Source organism: Camelus ferus, chromosome 20, assembly GCF_009834535.1.
Source record: "Camelus ferus isolate YT-003-E chromosome 20, BCGSAC_Cfer_1.0, whole genome shotgun sequence".
Taxonomy (NCBI): Eukaryota; Metazoa; Chordata; class Mammalia; order Artiodactyla; family Camelidae; genus Camelus; species Camelus ferus.
In genome coordinates, this window is record NC_045715.1 from 12,026,128 (window position 1) to 12,046,262 (window position 20,135).

At 40.4% G+C, this 20,135-nt stretch overlaps 1 protein-coding gene across 5 annotated transcripts in view; it reads left to right on the plus strand.

Moving 5' to 3' along the window:
* Positions 1-19,101, plus strand: part of CAP2 (cyclase associated actin cytoskeleton regulatory protein 2) — a 114,985-nt gene extending 95,884 nt beyond the window's left edge. For 2 of the 5 annotated variants that reach the window (XM_032462542.1, XM_032462543.1), the window contains 6 exons: positions 7,100-7,289; positions 8,192-8,367; positions 9,443-9,566; positions 9,669-9,751; positions 14,191-14,331; positions 17,642-19,094. In XM_032462542.1, the coding sequence (XP_032318433.1) occupies positions 7,100-7,289; positions 8,192-8,367; positions 9,443-9,566; positions 9,669-9,751; positions 14,191-14,331; positions 17,642-17,752 (825 nt within the window). In that variant the 3' untranslated portion in view covers positions 17,753-19,094. Of the gene's footprint in view, positions 1-7,099; positions 7,290-8,191; positions 8,368-9,442; positions 9,567-9,668; positions 9,752-14,190; positions 14,332-15,868; positions 17,196-17,641 lie in introns of all 5 variants that reach the window. The other 3 variants (XR_004313442.1, XR_004313443.1, XR_004313441.1) reach the window with 3 other exon arrangements.
* The last annotated feature ends 1,034 nt before the right edge of the window (positions 19,102-20,135 follow it).

The window sequence follows — 20,135 nt, forward strand, 5'->3', positions numbered from 1 at the left end:
GGGTTTCCCATTACCTTTCATCTTGTACTTCTGTCTTGGGCGAAGGGAGTTTGAAGTCTTGCCTTTGAAGTGATCAAAATAGGCCCTACATTTCCTTCATGATTTGGGACCATCTTTTTATGCTGACTTTATATAAATACGATTTTTTTTAATATTTGTAAGCTTTATTTAGTGAACTCTCTATGCATACAGCTAGAGGGGGTGGTCGGTAGATAGTTTACAAAATATCCTTGGTATTTTTGTGGAAACTTGAAATTCGAGGATTATTCTGTTACCATCAATGAAACAGGGAATATTCCCTAAATTGACTTTTAAAAAATTGTTAATAAACATATGCTTAAAATATTATACAGCCCTTCATTGTAACATTTTTAAACAATTCTGTTTTCTTGGAAAGGCCCCCAGAAACTTTGTTTTCATTGGCAGAAGTCTCAGAATTATAGGAAGTGATAAAAATAAGAGAATAGAGACTGAAGTCATAAATTCACTTTGGTTAACACTTTTCTTGTACAGGATGATCATCTGTTAGTTATGTGCAATCTTTTTTTCTTGAATATGGTTGTCAGCCAAGAAAAGTGTGATATAAATATGAATGTAAAATCCGTAAGTACTTAGAGAAATTGACATATTTGGAAGTGTATCAGTTTCACTAAGTTCTTGATCAGAGTACATCCCGCTGAAAATAGTTTTGGTGTCTAAAATATAAACAAATCCTAAACCATGAATTTGTAAAGTATTTTCTATTGGTTTGAAAACTAATTTATGTGTATGTTAGTCCCTAGTTCTGACACTGTCGTTCTTTCTTTTAATCGCACCCTCCGCTTGGGCTGTGTGAGGGGTTTTATCATCCTCCCACTTTGTGTGCTGTGTTACACAAGACCGTTTGAGAGTCTTTGTCTTTGGAAAAGTTAATTAACAGCATCGGCCAAAAGGTTCCGTTGTAAAGCATCGCGAATTCCTGTAGCTGTGGCATGTTAATGTATATTTGTGACTGAAATGGCTTGATGATTTTTAAACGCTTTTGAAGTGTGTAATTGGGCACACGAAATGTACCTGGGGAGCATTAACTGTAAGCTGGGTGATTAATGGACCAGGCTGGCTCTGAGATGGACAGCTAAAGAGAGAATCTGACCAGGAAACAGACGACAGCCATCTGTGTGTATGTGTGCAGGGGAGTTGGGGGGGTGGCCGTAAGGGAGGGTGGACAGGAAAACCCATAAACCTGACCACTGCGTGTCAGCTGTTCCATTCAGTAGCTCTATCTGTGATCTCGGCAAACACTTGCAGACAGGTGGCTCACAATATTACTATCACTGAGCCAATTTTATAGAAGAAACATCGTAACAAAGGCTCTGTTGTGAGACACAAAATCCACCTGTTCCAAGAAATTGTCACATGGTATTTTGATTTTCTTGGTCTCTGCCTTTTAAAAAATTGGTAAAACCCCAGGCCAAGACGTAGGTTGCCAGACCTGTTCTTAAAGTTGGAGATTAATGTTATCTGTGTAAACATTTTTCCCTGGCTTAAAACCCCTCAGTACCTCTCCTTATAGGACCTCTGTCCTCCACAGAACATTCGATGGTGTGGCCCAGGCCTAAGCCACACAGCCCATTTTCTGCTCCCTTGATCCCACTGTCCTGAGGAGACCTGGTCACACCCTCCTCTGTGCCCCCAGGGTCCGCCGTTCATCTTACGCATGACATCATACCAGACTGCATCTGCAACCACTATTTTGTGCACTCAACACTCCCGCTAGACTCATAATCTCATAATTCTTAACAAGCAAGACCTAAGCCTCCATCCTCATATACCCAGTTCCTTGCAAGGTAGCACTTGGTCAGTGTTGAATGGACAAATGAGCCTACTTACTCTGATTCATTTTCAGTCTGTTTATTAAAGTTAGGCTCTATGTAGACCAAATCATCTGCTACCCCTGCTGTTATATTTGAAAAATCTTAGAACTTAAAAAGTGAACGTTGAAAATTTCCAAAAAATGTAATTAGTAAACAGAAAATTTTAGATGGAAAACTTCTCTTTACAGCTGACTTTTTTTTTTTTTTGCTTAAACAACTATGTTTCTGCTTAATTTTGTCACAAAGACATAAAATCTTCATCCAAAGTACCCTATTAGTCCTACTTTCAACAAACTCAACAAAATGGATAATTGGAGTCCTTTTTGTAGATTATCTAGATCCAAAGCTAGGCTGTACCCAAATTAACTGGGTAACTAAGGCAATGGTGTGTGTTGTGGTGGAGAGAAGTGGCTGTTAATTACATATGTAATTGCCACTAGCAAAACAATATGGAGATTTCATTTAAGAACTTGTAGTTTCCTTTTCAGAATAAAATCTAAATTCTGGGGGAAGGGATAGCTCGGTGGTAGAGTGCCTGCCTAGCATTCACAAGGTCCTAGGTTCAATCCCCAGTACCTTCACTTAAAAAAAAAAAGTAAATAAATGAACCTAATTACCTCCTCCCCTAAAAAATAAGTAAATCAAAAATTAGAGAAGAAGAAAACCCAAATTACAAAGTAATAAAGTGATTAGTAATTATTTCAAGTAATAATGAAAAAATTTTGATGCATTTTAGTATATAAATATATGTAATAAAGTTATATAATTATATATATTTATAGTATATATAACTGAAATATTACAAGCTTTCCACATGCCGCATACAATGGTTCCATTATTTTATAGTTATAGTTCATATATTTAAAATCAGAGGAAGCAGCTGTTCCCAGGACAATTGAAATTAATTTAGAGAAAGGGATTTGCAGGCATTCTAAAAAGTCTTTGTGCCCCTCACCCCCGCTTAAAAAAAAAAGTAGATAATCAAGCATCTGCTCTCAAAATTAATCTTAATAGAACTTTCAAAAGCAGCATTTTTAGGTTTTGTGCTGTGTTCTTGCAACACAAGTGAACTTTTGCCCCCTGAATTTGGCCATTAAATGTGCTGCTTTCTTTCTTGCTTGCTTGCTTGCTTGCTTGCTTTCTTTCTTTCTTTCTTTCTTTTTTTCCTTTCTTTCTTTCCTTTCTTTCTTTTCTTTTCTTTCTTTCTTTCCTTTCTTTCTCCGCTGTTACAATGGCTTTAATAAAATACAGTTTTCAATTGTTTCCAGTTTGGGGCTCTAATATACTTCAGACTCATTTCATCAAGATGAGGTAGTATTTTTAAAAAGCATCTGTGTAGGGGTTGCTCTGCTTAACTCAGGTTAAGCCCTTCCCCCTGCAGCTTCCTTCATTTCAGTCCTCACCTCACCTCTACTTTTCAGTCTGTGTGACCCTGTGCATGTCACAGGAGATCATAGTTCTGTAGGTCCTGAGTTTTTAGGTGTGTAATTCTACACCATAGAAATAAACTGGTTAGGGTAAAACACACTATAAAAGAATGTTAAGGTTTCTTTTAGAAGGGCCAGAATTACTCAGATAATTTGCAGGTGTAAACACCATCTTTTATTAAATGTCTTTGTTTTATTCTGCATGTGCGGATCTGACCCCGTAGCCTCTGTTCCAGGAAATGAAGGCAATCTGCAGCCTAATTAAATATGATCCTCTGTGACTCTCCCGGGACCCTCTCAGGTTCCTGGAGCAGCCTCCGAAGCTCTTCCCAGCCCCCATTCTCGGCATCTCCAGACAGGTTTGCCCCTGTGGGAGCTTCCGTCTGTCTCCCTACACAGACCTAACTCCAGGTGTGAGCTGGGCCAGATCTGCCCCGTCCTGCTCCTTTCTCCTCCTTTCTCCTCTTAGCTCCATTGCCCACAGGCCCATCTCCCACGGAGAATAAGAAGCAGTGGACCCTTCAATGGGTGACCGAGGTTGTAGGCTTGATCTGATCCACTGCTTCTCATTCAGTCTAGACAACCTGGTGCATTACCTCTGCCATGAGATTTTACCTCTGAGGGATGCTTACACCCAGGGGCAATGCCCTTAAATCTCCAGTCCCAAGACTGAGGGTCAGATCCCTATCCCAGAGCAACATGAGCACTAGGCAGGGAACCAAGATGGGGGGGGCTCAAGGACCCCATTTCTGGAATCCACACATACTCGGGAAAAACGAGAAAGGCAGTGAGTAAGGTTCCTAGAACCCGGACACAGAATCAGAACAAGCCAGTGTCCAGGGCGACTTGGTGCTGAGGTGCCAGTGCCGGCACCCACGACCTCTCACATCCTCACGGGATCAAGTCTGCTCCCAGAGTTGGCTGGAGGAGCTCGGTCCGCTGCTAAGGTGTCTGAGAGTTGGAGTGAGGAGTAGTAAGCGTAAATCTTAAATTAAATTATTACACCACCTCCCAATACTTCATGCATGTTTAAGCCAGCGGCCCAAGAGCAACATTGCGTATCTGTTGAGGGAGCCCATACTTCTGGTTCTTTCATTTGACTAGTGCCTTTTTTCCCCCCATGTCTAATTATAGCATAAAGGATTTCCCTGAAGAAGGCTTCACAGTCAAGCAGATATGTGCTTGAATTATGCTTCTACCACTTACAGGCTGTTTAATATTGGGTCAGCCTTTCTGACTTGCTGTTTTATTTTCTGTTAGAAAGGGATTTCAGTCCTAGTAATATCATTCTGATCACTAAGATCCATCTCAGGACAAAGCGTAGAGTGGTTGTTCCCAACCTTGTCTGCACATTGGAATCATCTAGGGAGCTTCAGAAAATCCGACGCCCATGTCCTGCCTCCCCAGAGAGTGTTCCTGCGTGTGGCCCGAGCTTCGGAATGTCTGACGCATCCCCAGATGATTCTAATGTTCAGGCAAGTTTGGGGAGCCTTGGCGAAGAGCTTGTCCTTTACTGAGCATTAAATATCTCTTAAATGAATGAAAATAACCAGTGCCTGGCACATACAGGCCTTTCCAGAATTCTTGGCTTCCTTCCCTCCCCTGACCATCTCCCCTCTGGCCGACAGGGACACCTGAAGACAGTGTCTGGCTGTAATTCCAGCCGACATGTCTGCCACTGATAGCCAGACACAGAAGAACGCAGAAAGCTCTGGCACCACGTGCTGTAGCAGCCTGCAGGAGGAGAAGAGGGGAGGAGCCAGAGATAAGTTTGTCACAGGGGCAGCTGATGAAGATTCTGTTAAGGGAATGTCCAAGTTTGCCCTCGAGGACACCATACTGGAAAGCCCCTGAGTACTGACCGTCAGGTCACCTTGGAAACTAGCGCCTCATCTTGTGCTCCCACCAGGGTCATAGAGGCAGAGCCTACAGAGGATAAGCCGAAGGCAGAGTTTCAGCTGGTCCTGAGCTATTTTTTTGGCTTTTATAGTTAACATTTGTTGCAGTAAATCCTTTGGTCTTCCTGGCTCAGCCACTGAATGTATCAGAATTACCAGAAGTTGAATATGTGGCCCATTGGTTTCAGTGAGTATCCTTTAATGGCTCTTGGAGAGAGACTCTGAATTCTGAGAGCCAGGAAACCATCTAAGCCATTCTAAGATTTAGAAGCCAGTGTGTCTCCCCTTTCCACAGAATAGGAGAATGTTAAAGATTCAGTGCTTCAGATGGAAGGGAGGGTCCTGCCCCTTCACTGACTGTTTGAGTTATTATGTGCTGATGAGTAAAAGTAATTCTCCATGGCTCTGAGTGCCTGGAACTGAGGACTGGAATATTGTCTGATGCACCATGCTTCTATTTTACACTGTTTATAATTCAGAGCAAATTCTCAGATTTCACCCCAGTAATGTAATAGGTAATATTTAAGGTACTGGAAAAAAAATTGGTCTGTCTCAAGAACTGTGCAGTCATTTTCTCCTTGACCCAAGAATCCTGATGGAGTCAGGCTGTTCTTCCTTACAAACAGAAGAATATCACAAATTATAATTTCAGGAGACGAGACCTCCAGCCTGCTCAGTTTTAAAGTTGTGCATTCTGAATAAGAGATAAATCTTTTCTTTTCAGGGTAATTCTACACTTGATAGGGATTATCTAAGTACTTTGAAAACAGTGTGGATTTTTTTTTAACTGAAAACTACTGCAGATTAAAACTTCCTGATATGGACATTTCGTAGTACTGGGTGTTTTATGAAAACAAGGATCTTCTGTCTTTGTTAATATTTAGCACTTATGCGATGTCTTACATACTGTATTTGGTATTGAAAGTATGTGAGTCTAAGCCACATTTTTATCAGTCTCCATTTTTAAAGTTTCCTATTTTTTAAATTGAATTAGCTCACCATTCCTTACCATAGCTGTACAGGTCTGCTTCAAGGTTTAAGAGTAAAGTGGTATATAAAACACAGTTATTGTGTATGTTTGCTTCTGTCCTACTAGTTTTAACTCTGTGACTTCCTCTGTGGGGTCCTCTCAAAACATTAAGACAAATCCTTCTCTTGTCTGTCCCCTCTTACTGCCATTTGAATTTGTTAGAACTTCATACTGAAAACGACGATTGCACTTTGCATAGCAGAGAAAAGAATAATCATAGGTCTTGCTCAGGCAAAATTAACTTTTCTCTGGTTCACTAAGAGTCAGCATTAGATGAACCAAACCATCAGAGGGGTCCTGGACCCTGATCATCTTCATGTTTGACAGATATCCAGGTCATGTATGGTCCTCACTTGGGGTTCAGTTTAAGGCACACATACTTGAAAAATGAGTTGCAAAGAAAGGGCTTCAGTACCTCTTTCTTTAGCACCTCAAAAAGCTAACCACTGAATATTTTTCACTAGTCTTGCTCTCTTATTGGTGGGTGCAATTCCCAATGTCCTCAAAAGAATCCTCTTATCAGTTGGACCACTTTTTTCTTTTGATTATCAATTGGCCAAAACCCAGTTTCATTTATATCCTGAGCTTTGGACATGAACCTGTGAATGTGGCTGTGTTTGCCTTTGGGTTGGTGTGAATCCTGGACATGCAGTGTCTACTAACAGGGCCGTACAGCTGTGTTATGCTCCGTGTTCCCAAGGCAAACCCCGACTCGGTCCCAGGTCTTCCTAAACAGATCCATGATGCACAGGTGTACCCCTGGGTGCCCTCTGTGAATCGAGAACCCCACACCCTCATTGGCAGTAGGTTCTGAGTGATGTAGGCAGAATCCCAGCTCTCAGCAAGGGCATCAGTCTCAATAGAACACTTTCTGTCTTCTCTCTCCCACAGGGTCCAGTGGCGTCAACTGCGTCAGCACTGTCTGTCCTCTCCCTTGGGCCTGGCCTTCTTCCACCCCCACCTCCTCCACCTCCTCCAGGGCCACCTCCACTTTTTGAGAGTGAAGACAGGAAAGAGGGGTCCTCTCCTTCACGCTCAGCTTTATTTGCACAACTTAACCAAGGGGAAGCGATTACAAAGGGTGAGAAAACCAGGCCTTGAGGCAATCTCCCTCTGGCTCCAGGCACACAGATCTCCCGGTGCCCACAGTGATGGCTACATGGTTCCACCCGAGTCCCCCGTAGGCAGGGAGCTGTGTGTTCTTCGTCTCAAGGTAGATGAGCTCAGTGGGCTGTTGGGTGGATCAGAAAGAAGAACTCGGAGAGTCTGGGTTCTGAATTGACCACCTCACTGCATCACTACTTCCGGTTCTGATGCTTCATCCCCAGCTAAGCCAAGGTATCAAGATCAAGTGAAATAAAAATGACAAACAATAGAACCTCAGTCCTCAAGCAGTGTACAAAAAGTGTTGCCGGAAACTTTATGCAAATATATTTTTGCTTTGCATGGGTAATAGGAATGATGATGTAAGTGTTCCTACATGCTGGGCTAGGAGCTAAGAACCAAACATTCCAGCTATTTCTCTGGCTCCAACTGGCTGCTTTGTCCCCTCATCTGCAAAGGAAGGAAAGGGACTCACAACCCTTAAGTGGATTCCATTCGCTGACATAGGCTTACTGGAATGCCCGAACTTTTTAAGCTATGTCTGATGGAATCTGTCATGGGAGTGATTCAGCCATATCAGAAGTAAGTCACAGGATCCTTTCTGGCAAGATGGTTTGCTTTTTGCAGAATTTTTATCTGTCATCTTATCTCCTTCAAGAAGAGGTTCCTAAAGTTAAAAAATACTTAGGGTGCTTCTATTAACTGTAAACTTATGCAGGTCTCGGACTCTGCATAGTAAGCTTGAGAAAACACTGGACTGTTAGGAAAATAGCATTACCCAGAATTCACGTGCTGTTTACATCTTGCTGATCCCAGAAGTTAGGGACATTTCCCTTTGCATAAAATATCAAGAAATGTGTTTATGTGTTAACTTCCCAGGGCTCCGGCACGTTACAGATGACCAGAAGACATACAAGAATCCCAGTCTACGGACTCAAGGAGGACAGACTCCATCTCCTACCAAAAGCCACAGTCCAAGCCCCAAGTCTCCCCAGTCTCATCCTCCTAAGAAACATGCCCCTGTCTTAGAGTTGGAAGGGAAGAAATGGAGAGTAGTGAGTGAAGCCCTTTAACCTTTATTCCTGACGCGCTCCAACAAAAGGGACGATGACTCAACTGTTCGCCAAGGTCTTAAGGATTTCTAAGTGACATGACAGAGGCAAAAGTCACTGGCTAGAATAGAACCCAGGGCCTTTCTGGATACTTCCATAAATGTTTTTTGTTTTTCATTATTCTCATGCACTCTCATCTTTAACTTTCGAAAATTTATTTTATAAATTGTGGTAAAATACACACAGCACAAAATTTACCATTTGAACGTTCAAGTGCGGTATTCAGTACGTGTTCAGTGACATTAAGTACATTCTCACTGCTGTGCAACCATTACCGCCGTCTACCCGCAAAACTCTTCCGTCTGGTAAAACTGAAACTCTGTACCCCTTAAACAGTAATTCCCCATTGCCTCTCACTTCAGCCCCTGGCAACTGCCTTTCTCCTTTTGGTCTCCATGAATTTGACTGCTCTTTCCATAAGCTTTTCTTCTGTCCCCCATTCTGATCTACTGTAGGATGTTTCACTCTCTTCACTGACAGAGGTGCTGGTAGAACTTACCGCTTCAACCCACCAGTCTGAGCAGGACAAAGACACTTTGACTGTGGGTGGAAGCTGGTGCCCCCTACCAATCCAAGGGGCTTCCCTAAAGATTGAGGAACAAAGTCCCCAGAATAGTTGTCATGCTCTAAAAATACACTGGGACTTAGATCTCTGTTGTGACCCTTACTAGCCTATTTGCTTAATCTCTATTTGCAGATTTTTGCTTCAGCGTCAAGTCCAGACTCAGCATCCAGACTCAACAAAAATCTCTCACATCCCTGCTCCAGCCCCCACCCACCAGCTGGGTGCCTGATTCCTGTTTGCAAATGAACACTGATCCCTGCTTCCAAGCAGCATTTCGATGACAAAGTCAGGCCTGTGGTTTAGTTTAGTCTGTAAGAAAATGGTTCCAAAAGAAAGAACACATTGAGAAGCTGTGATTAATGAATGCTGAACTCCATAGTAATTTCACCATGCAAATGACTTAATTTTTCTATACACCTGTATATTTAATATTTCCATATGTTTTAATTTTAGGAGTACCAAGAGGGCAGGAATGACCTTGTGATTTCAGAGACTGAACTGAGACAAGTGGCTTACATTTTCAAATGCAGCAAGTCTACTCTACAGATGAAAGGGAAAATAAATTCCATCACAATTGGTAGGTCAGAACTATGGGTCTGTATTTACTATGATAAGTTGCTTTGTATAAATCCACTGTATGTATTTAGTAGAGTGGGTTTTTTTTTTCTTTTTTTCCTAGACAATTGTAAGAAGTTTGGCCTGGTGTTCGACAATGTGGTGGGCATTGTGGAAGTGATCAACTCTAAGGACATTCAAATGCAGGTAAGTGGCCATTTCAACCACGCCCAGCCCCCACTGTGGCTTTACCCAGATCATCCACTCTGCTTGCAAGGGGACCGCTATATCCACCTAGAAAATTCCTATTCTCTTTCCCTCTAGACACAGCTCTGTCTTCACCTCCTCTCTGAAGCTTTCTCTTACTTCTTAGACAGCGTTAATTTCTCCTTTTCAGCCTCTTACAACACATCCTATTTCGCACAGCAATTACTGGTTTACCATTTCTATTTCAAGAGCAGCTAATTAATCTTTACAGCTCCAGAAATTCATACAGTACCTGTACGTAGTAGGTGTCCAATAAATGTTTGATGAGTGAGTAATGGGAATGGATCAATGAATGAGTGAACCAAAATACTAAGAGGTTCTCCAAGCATAATAGTACCATACCAAAGAGAATTTTTTCCCCCTCAGGAAAAATTGGTTCTGGGTAAAGAGGAAGAAAAGTTTTTCTGAAGAGGCAATGAGATTATCAGAAAAACCACCTGGAAAGTAGGATTGAGATTGAATTTGCAAAACAAAAAAACCTGCACTGCTTTAGTAATTTTGATTTAGCCAAATGGCATTTTATATTATACCACAAACAAAAGGACTTCTCTCTTTGGCCAACTGTAACTACTAACTTTGATTACACTCTTCTCATGTTGTTAATGACCCCTTATTTGATGTTTCCTGATAATGTTTGTTAAAATTGGCTTCTCATTTTATAGAGCTTTCTCTTCTGTTTTACTAGGCTTTTCACCACTGCCACTTTAATTAGATTAGTACATTCGTTAGAGGGATGCACACATGGAGGTGTATTTTAGGACCATCCCTGTGGGGAAAAAAAAAACATCAAATTCCTACTTCATACCATGCATAGAAGTAAAGTCCTAATTGTCAAAAGAAATACTTTTAAACTTTGAGAATAAAATACAGGAGGAAATCTTTATGGCCTCAGAGTAGAAAAGAAGTTAATTAGGGTTAAAAAGCACAAACTATAACAAAAAAAGATGGACGAATTTAATGACATTAAAATTAAAGTTATGTGTTCAACAGAAGACATCATATACAGAGGTGAAAGACAAGCCATGGATTGAAGAAAGATACTTGCAATGCAGATAATCAAAAAGTATTTATAACCAGAATTTATAAAGAACTTAGTACACATCAATAAGAAAAAGACTAGCAAACTAATAGAAAAATGGATAAGGAAGTATTTGATAAATATATGAAATTATGCATAACCTACCCAACAGAAGTAGAAATGCAAATTAATACCACAATTAGATATATCTTTTTACACTCATCAGTTTTGAATTCAGGTTTCCTTACTTTGCAAGGGGCATGTTAGCTGAAATTCATGCATATCAGAGCCATGTTACTCGAGGACTGCCTGTATATTAAAAAGTCTGGTGGTACAAAAGTTGTTATGGAAATTGAACAATGGGAACCCTAATACGTTAGTGTTGGGAGAGTAAATCTGTTACACTCACTGTGAAGAGCAAATTTGGCACCATTTAATAAAATCAGAGCTATTCATAGCCCATGACCAAGCAATTCCACTCTTAGGTCTGTATACTGAAGAAGTTCTAATACATATGTTGATGAGAGGTGTAAACATGTTTATTGCAGTATTATTCATAATGGCAATAAAAACAAAAACAATTTAAATGTCCACCAGCTGGTAAATGAATAAATAAATCCACCTAGTAGAATACTGTGCAGTAGTTAAAATGAACTACACTTACATGTGTAAAAATAGGTAGATCTCAGAAGCAACCTTGAGCTATAAAGGCAAATTACAGAAGAGCAGGCACTGTATAATGTGTCTCTTTTATATAAAGATCAGCAGCATGCAAAATAATGCACACATGTTAAATATCCTTAGGGCTCAAGGCCACCTTAAACAAGAGACAGAGCTGGTGTGAATGGAAATACAAAATTCAGAAGAGCAAGTTACATCTGTGGTGGGAAGGGGAGCGGCCAGTGAGATGGTGGGTGGTATAGAGGGGGCCTCAACTATATTGTAAGATTATAATCCTAAAAAAAGGCAAATGAGCCAGAATGTTAAACTCTGCTAAAGCTGTTTAGCAGACATAGATGTATATATGTATCTGCTATATTATTCTTTGTATGCTTCTATGTTTGAAATAGATCATTTCTAAGGCTATGGGCCTTAAAATAATCTAGGAAGATAAAGCATGGTTATCTAGCCAAGAGGGATAGGAACTTGGCCATGTGGTTCAGAGATGAGAGAGACATTTTACTGAATACTTTTCTAACTTCTGGATGTTCAAATCAAGTGAATGTCATTACCTATTTAAAACATTTAATAAATTATTTTAAAAGGGCCTGGACACAACAGAGACAAAAAGCAGACTAATGGTTGTCTGGGGATGAGGACAGAGATTGACTGTAAATGGGCATTAGGGATGTTTTGAGGATGAAGGAAATATTCTAAAACTGAACTGAAGTCAAGATTACACAACTCTCTATCATTAAATTGTGGCTTAAAACAGGTGAATTTTATGTTTACACATTTTACCTCAATGCTACTGTTAAAAAGATTAAAAGGGGGGGGGATGGCATGGATGAAAGAAAGTTCATTTGATTTAGTTCAGTAATTCTGTTTTTTTGGCAAACTAGCCTAGAAAAATAGTACAAATATGGGAGCAAGAAGAAACTAAGATACTAAGTGGAATTTTTTTTAATTTTATAGAGAAATAAATTTAAGGAAAACAAAATTAATACAGAAGCATGTATTAAATGCTAGAGCATTGGCCCAGGCAAGGTCACATGTCACCTGTCACTCAATAGAGGGGCTACTTTTTAGCCCAGTTCTCCTGATATGAAGCAGTGTCTGTTCTCGAAGTGTTCACAGGCTACAAGGGAAAAAGGCATGTATATAATTTACTCTAATGAAGTATTGACCAAAATGCTGTGGAAATGACAGTTCTTGTCAGGGCTATTTAAAAAAATTCTACTGTTTTTCAGAGTTTCCGATACATAGATGTTTTAGCACTTTTAACATAATATAGTGCTATATAAACAAAAATGAAATGTATTCTTAATATGTATAATTATAACAAGCTGGCTTGACCCAGCCCCACTCTGTCTCACAAATGACTCACCTCAGACACACACAGTTTAGTTCTTTCCCTTTGCTTGCCTGGTATTCATGCAGTTCTAGTCGGCATGGAAATGTTCTTCATCATTATAAAATAAACAAATCTAGAAGTTGCCACAACAGTACTGCTGGCACATTCTTGATATAAAGATATATGGATTATTGTTATTTTATTTTATTTATGGCAAAGCCCTGTGCTCACCTGACCTTAAACTACCTCTGCTTCGTTTTTTTTGTTTGTGTGGTTTTTTTTTGTTTTTTTTTGTTTTTGCACCGGGGCTCAATTCCAACTCAGTGTCCAGTTTCTACAGGGAGAGGAGAAAACAGAGAAGTGTGGTGACCTGGTTCGACTCCCCTAAGGAATTCTTTACATCACCTTCACCAGCAACAGGAGTTGCTCCTTTAATTTGCAGTCCAGCCTTTTCTTGGGGTGAAAGAGGAGATGTCTTTATCGCCCCAATTACCATTACAAGAAGGAAAATTATAGAGTTGTAATGTGGTCACTGGGGAAACAGGCTGCCCCTATAGAGATTTCGGGGGAATGTCTGAAAACTGACTGTTAAAAGAGAAATTTAAAACTGATCAGAATTGTTACAGCACTTGATATTTGTAACAATACAAAGAACCGCCCCCTCTTGTGTACAGTACGACTTACCTATACAGTGAGTGGCCTGAACCACGTCTCCAGTTTGGGACTCTGAAATTAATACATTTCAAAATACCTAGACACTCATTATCTTATTTAAGTTTCACATTCAGCCAGTGAGGTTTTTATCTAGGAAAGGACTTACGTGAAAAGAATTGTAGTGTTTCTTATTTATTCTTACTTAGATTCAGGAAAACTCTACTCAATTACAGAATAATGTATTTATTCTTAAATGACCGTATTAGTCCGCGTTTTAATCCAAGTTTCCTAGAGATTTGTCAAAACTAAAAATTTAAACACATAAAAGCAAATGCGTCTTATTTCTTTTATCATGAAATCAAATATATGTTTCAAATCCACTAACAGGGTGGGGAGGCTTTTTCTAAACTTTTAACTGCTGTTTTCAAATGTGTCCCTTTATTTTGTCTCAGGTAAGAGACCCTGAGGTTTGAGAATCCCCTTGTGAGGTCCTTTCATTCTGTCCCCAAGTGACACCTACTAATTCACCCTGGAGATATGGCCCTTCACCAGTCTCTCCAGCCCTGACCCAGCTGTTCCTAAGGCTTGGTTAGGCCCATGGACTGCACTTATTTGGGGATATTGGAATTTCTGTTTATTTGCTTTGGCCCTAGTTTTTTGTTTTTTGTTTTGTTTTGTTTTTTTCTATTTCAGGTAATGGGGAGAGTGCCAACAATTTCCATTAATAAGACAGAAGGCTGCCACATATACCTCAGTGAAGATGCATTAGACTGTGAGATTGTGAGTGCCAAGTCATCTGAAATGAATGTACTTATCCCTCAGGATGGTGATTATGTAAGTACCTTTTAAAAGACTGTAAAGAATTCTTCATTATTAACGTTCTTAGAGACTGATTAATCACTTACCAACCTTTGAGCTTCATTTGTAGAAGAATTCGCAGGCCGGAGAGGAATCCAGAGAGTTGCCTTTCACTTATCTTCTCCCTTGTTAGTTGTTTGGCTATGCCCAGTCCTGGACTCGTGATTCTCGAGGCATCTTAGTAATAATTACCTTAATGGGCTAGCTCTTATCAAATAGTACACCGTGATCTGAGTTCATATTATTTAAGACTGAATATTTTCTTTTGCTCTGGTGGAGGCAGACAGAAAAGAGGGAGAAATGCTTTGGAGGAACAAAAGGGAGCGAAAGGAGGTAGTAATAAGTAGACCTATTTGTATGCGGATTCTTACATCAGTGGTTCTCAAACTCAGCATAAGAATCAGCTGGGAAACTTGACGAAAATACCAGCTCCCAAGCTTTGCACCTAGAAGTTGGATTCAGGAGGCTTGGAGTGGGGTCCAGGAGTCTGTGGTTTTAATATATCCCAGGCGATGCTGATGCCATCGGTCCTTCCAGTGACCCTTCAGAGAAACACAAGCCTAAGCCACCATGTATTTTCTTTGTCTCCTCTCCCCAGCAGAGCGGTTTCTAGAATAAGCAAGCAGTACTTCTCAAGTATTGAAAAGGAAGTATAAATAAATACATTTTCTGCATCACGCAGGGTGTTGGACCTGCTAATTGTTGCTACTTGGAAGCAAGTCATGGCTTCCTACTAGTTGTTGCTTCTTGAAAGAGAGAAGTAAATCCAGAGATAATTCCCTCTGATGCTAACTGTGCCAGGAAGCCGTGAAACAGGGAAGGGTGGGAGAAAGTGTAACTTAGCAGGCACGCCTTGTAAGAGGGACCTCCGTCAGCCTGCGGGTGAATCACCGGTCGTCTACACAGCAGTCAGCACTCGGGTTAATCTCCTGAGGCAGACAACGTGATTGCTGCTGTGTTCCCCTTTCCTCCCCCTGCCAGTAAGCACTGCCCAGGCACACACCAACTATTGCAGCCTGGAATTCGTTGTTTAAGTCTGAAAAACAAAACTCTGCAAGCACTGGGCCATGCTTCACTAGGTATCTGGACAGCCTACCCCTGAGCTCGAGAAGAGTCTCCTCTTGGACTTTCCACCTAAAAAAGAAAGAAAGAAAGAAAGAAAGAAAAACACTACTGAAGAGCTAAAGCTAACACAGAACAACTTCAGAAGAGGGAAGCCAGAACTTAGGGTGATTCCTGGCCTTTGCAGCTGTTTAAGCAGAAGGCTCAGCTCCATGGGAACTGGATTTGCTCAGAAAAGCTGTGGGTTTTGGATGAGCGCTCCAGACTAATTAAACAAGAGTTCCTGGGTGTAGTACCCAGACATCTGTATGGGTTAAAGCCTCCCAGGTGATTCAAATGTGGAGGCAAGATTGAGATCCACTGACCTAAAGAATGTATAAAGAGTATATATAAAGAGTATAGCTCAAAACCTGAGCTTTCATGCTGAAAATGTCAAGTCTCCCTTCTATAGGTACATTATCTTGTGCCCTCAGTCCGTGGCCTTCTTCATACATTTTCCAGTTGGAGGTAGCAGGAAGCAGTACAGAGGTCCTGCCGTGGGCATTGTCACCTGGGAATGGATGGCGGGGCTGATTCATCCTGAAAGGAGTCAGTCTCCCAAAGAAGATCTGTCATCACATTACTGTCACTTCACTCCCGGAAAAGAGCGGGAGCAGCTGTAATGCAATTATGGTCAGAGGTACCTTCACTCTGGAGCCTTCTACCTGTCTTGGTACTTGAGAGCCAACACCAAGCCTGGTTTACTTATCAAAAAGCTCCCCAGAAAAGATGTTGGTTGCACACACATGCGCACACGCACACACACCCACACACACACACTCACACACACTAGGTTATTCAGACTATTGCTTCTTTGCTTCATCTTAAGACTTTCCATTGTGTAGATTGACTGTTTCTGTCCCCTCAAAATCTATATGTTAAAATCCTAACCCCCAAGGTGATGGTGTGGGGGGGGCCTTTGAGCAGTGATTAGGTTGAAATGCCGGGCCCTCATGAATGGGATTAATGACCTTAGAAAAGGGGGCTCCAGGGAGTTCTCTCAGGCCTTCCACCCTGTGAGGACACAGCAAAAAGACAGCCGTGTAGGAAGCCGGTCCTCACCAGACACCTTCATCTTGGACTTCCCAACCTCCAGAACTGTGAAATAAATTTGTCTTCTTCATTAAAAAAAAAAAAAAAAAGACTCCATTGCAGATTTCACTCAAGGAGAACTCATGAGAGAAAGAGCCTTCCCTTTAAAGTAAATAAATAAATAGCCCTTCCAAAAGAAACAGCTAGGTCCTGCATCTAGGAAGGAGTGTGTTCCTGTGTGTGTTTCACTGAAACGTCCCATCTCACCAGCGGATGAGCACTGGCACCAGTTTATCACACGGGGTTTGTGTGTACAGAAGTCCAGGGAGGCCTCAAAGCTGGGACTGAGGGGACTGCTCCTCATCTTCCTTTTCTGTCCTCTTCGGCAGGGACTGGGGAAAGGAGAGATTGCCAAACTGCTTTTATTTTTAGCTAGTCTGCATTTTTGGGTTTGTTTGTATATAAGTGTGGCTGTGCATGTGGGTGGGTTAGGGCGTGGTGTATGTGGGTGGTGTCCGCACATGTATTTCCCAATGGGAAGAGGAAGGTAGCAGGATGAAGGGTAACAAATTTATATACAACTTGAAGCATACAATATACAACTTTATATTTCATCCAAGAATAGACAGACACCACCAGGATAAAGCCTTTACGCAGTGTGACTGGGGACCAGCAACCTCGGCACCCTCTTGGAACTTGTTGAAAATGTAGGTTGTCATTCTTTTCCCCAGATCTACTGAATCAGAATCTGGCTTTCAGCAAGATCCCCAGTTGATTCCTGTGTGTGTTTGGGTTTGGTGCAGTCATGGGTAAGAAAGGCTATCTAAAATTTGACCTGCTCAGAGGCTTAAGCTCTCAGGCCTCAGTTCCCTGCAGATGGCATCTCAGTAATATCTAGCTTGTAAGGTTGTTGTAGGGATGAACTGAGTTCACATATATCCAGTGCTTAGAAGGATGCCTGGTCCCTAGTAAGTGCCAGCTTTAACGAGGATGTTGGCAGGCAGGCAGAGAGCTGACTCGTGACCATGCATCTCTCCACGATGCAGGTTTGGGTTCCATAAAATGTATTTGTCCATCAAGTGACGCTAATCAGCCTTCCATCTGTTTGCAAAGCCTTGCTTGAAATAACTTTGTTCTTCTTGCCTTTTTCCAGAGAGAATTTCCCGTCCCTGAACAGTTCAAGACAGCATGGGATGGATCCAAGTTGGTCACTGAACCTACAGAAATTATGGTTTCTGAGAGACCACCGAAACCCCTGTCCTGAATCTCCCCCATCAAAAAACAAACAAACAAACAAAAACAGCAGCATTAAAGACCTAGAAGTTGCAGTAGCACCTACTCCTTTAGTTTTGGCCTCCAACAACTCTGTGCTATAGAAACAGCATCATTTCTGGCACGCCTTCATGGGCATTTTGAAATATTTAACGTTTCTTCATGATTTGCCTTTGTGTGTGATTTGAGTTCCACATGATGACTTGTGAGCATTATATATCTAAAAGAAAAAAAAAAGAGAATCCTTTCCCCTCATATCATTATCACAGTAGCTGAGGGGAAAATATTGCATGACTCACTTTTACACTTATGTTTAATTGCTAGTTGAAAAATAAAACCTTTGAGAATCTAGGCTCTACATTTTTATCTTTTAGACAGCTTCCTTATACGTAGTTAGTAGTATGCTCTGAAAAATACACAATTTTGTTTCCTTATTTTTACCACCTTTATCAGCATGAGTACACTGTCAGCCTGAATACATGTTTCAACCTATGTTTTTAAAATACATAAGAAAGTTCCACACTAAGAGCCATATCCAGTTTCTCGGTCCTTGAAAGACCCATATGCTTTATTGTTGCCAGAAACCAAAAGTAAATTCTAATCATTTATCTTAAATATTTTTCCACCATGTCACTTGGGAAGTTTTTACTTTTCTGCATGAAGATTTTTATGCCAAACGATGTATGGCAGGAAGCAGGGTTTGTTTTTTTTTTTGTTTTTTTTTTTCTTTTGTTGACTAATTTAATACCTCACAATTCTGCTCTCAGAACAAACTCAGTTGTTGTTTTCCAGTTTTGAACCTGTGAAATATCAGATGCCTTTTAAGGGATGTCTTTAATGTTTTATTGTAGACGGTCTTCTTTTCCACTTGCCAGACTTGCTAACCAGTCTCAAGAATGAAAATGAAAAAGCCATAGTTACACTACAACTTCTAAAACCTAAGGAACTGTCTGTCGGTTTGGCTTGCTGCTCCTATTTTGTAGCATTGATAGACGTGCTTTTTCAGCATAAGAGTAACTCTGATAGTCCTTTTCATCTTTTCAGTACGTAGCACCGAAAACTCTGCAACTTCTTGGATCACATGTAATGAAGTCTAGTATAATGCTTGCAGACCCAGTACAAGCATATATATTGTGCCTAATACAGCCTCTGGAATACATCATTTCCGTTTTTTAAATATCTTCTATAACCGTATAGTATTCAAATGACTAATGCTTGTGTATCACAGTTTTGCTATAAAAGTTTTTGTCCATATGAATAATGTTGTGGCTTTAGTAAATGTCTTTTTTTCAACTGTAAACTTATTCTGAAATAAAGTAAAATTCTAGTTGTTTAAATACTGTGATGATTTCAGGCTGTTAAATTTTTTTTTCTCTTTGACCCCTTGCTCATATGTTTAGGGAAGACAGCTGAACCCTTCTAGTTGTATTAGGGAATTTATTCAGCATGTCGTCAGCTTCCCTGAAGAATAGCTTTTTCTAGGTAAATAATCAGATAAAGTCATTTGCAGTTGGAAAGACTATCAGTCAGAAAATTCTAGAATCAAGTTTTTTTTAATTGAAGTACAATTGACTTACAGTATTGCATTACTATCAGGTTTACAGGATTCAGTTTTTTTTTTTTTGCAGATTATATTCCATTATAGATAGGTTATTACAAAATATGGAATATAATTCCCTGTGCTGTACAGTAAATCCTTGTTGTTTATCTACTTTATGAATAGTAGTTTATATCTGTTAATCTCATTCTCCTAATTTGTCTCTCCCCCTTTCCTTTCCCCTTTGGTAACCATAAGTTTGTTTTCTTTGTCTATGAATCTGTTTCTATTTTGTATATATATTCATTTGCATTATTTTTTAGATTCCATGTATAAGTGATATCATACAGTATTTATCTTTCTCTGACTTATTTCACTAAGCATAATATTCTCTAGGCCCATCCATGTTGCTGCAAATAGCAATGGTTCAGTCTTTTTTATGGCTGAGTAATATTCCATTGTGTATATATACACCACATACTCATAAGCCAGTTATCTGTTGATAGGCACTTGGGTGTTTCCATGTCTTGGCTATTGTAAATAATGCTGCTATGAACATTGGAGTGCATGTATCTTTACAAATTAGAGTTTTTGGTGTTTTCCAATATACCCAGGAGTAGGATTGCTGGTTCATATGGTAGTTCTATTTTTAGTTTTTTAAGGAACCTCTATACTGTTTTCCATAGTGGCTTCACCAATTTACATTCCCATTAACAGTGTAGGAGGGTTCCCTTTTCTCCACACCTCTCCAGCATTTATTATTTGTAGACTTTTTGATGATGGCCATTCTGACTGGTATGAGGTGATACTTCTTCATTGTAGTTTCGATTTGCATCTC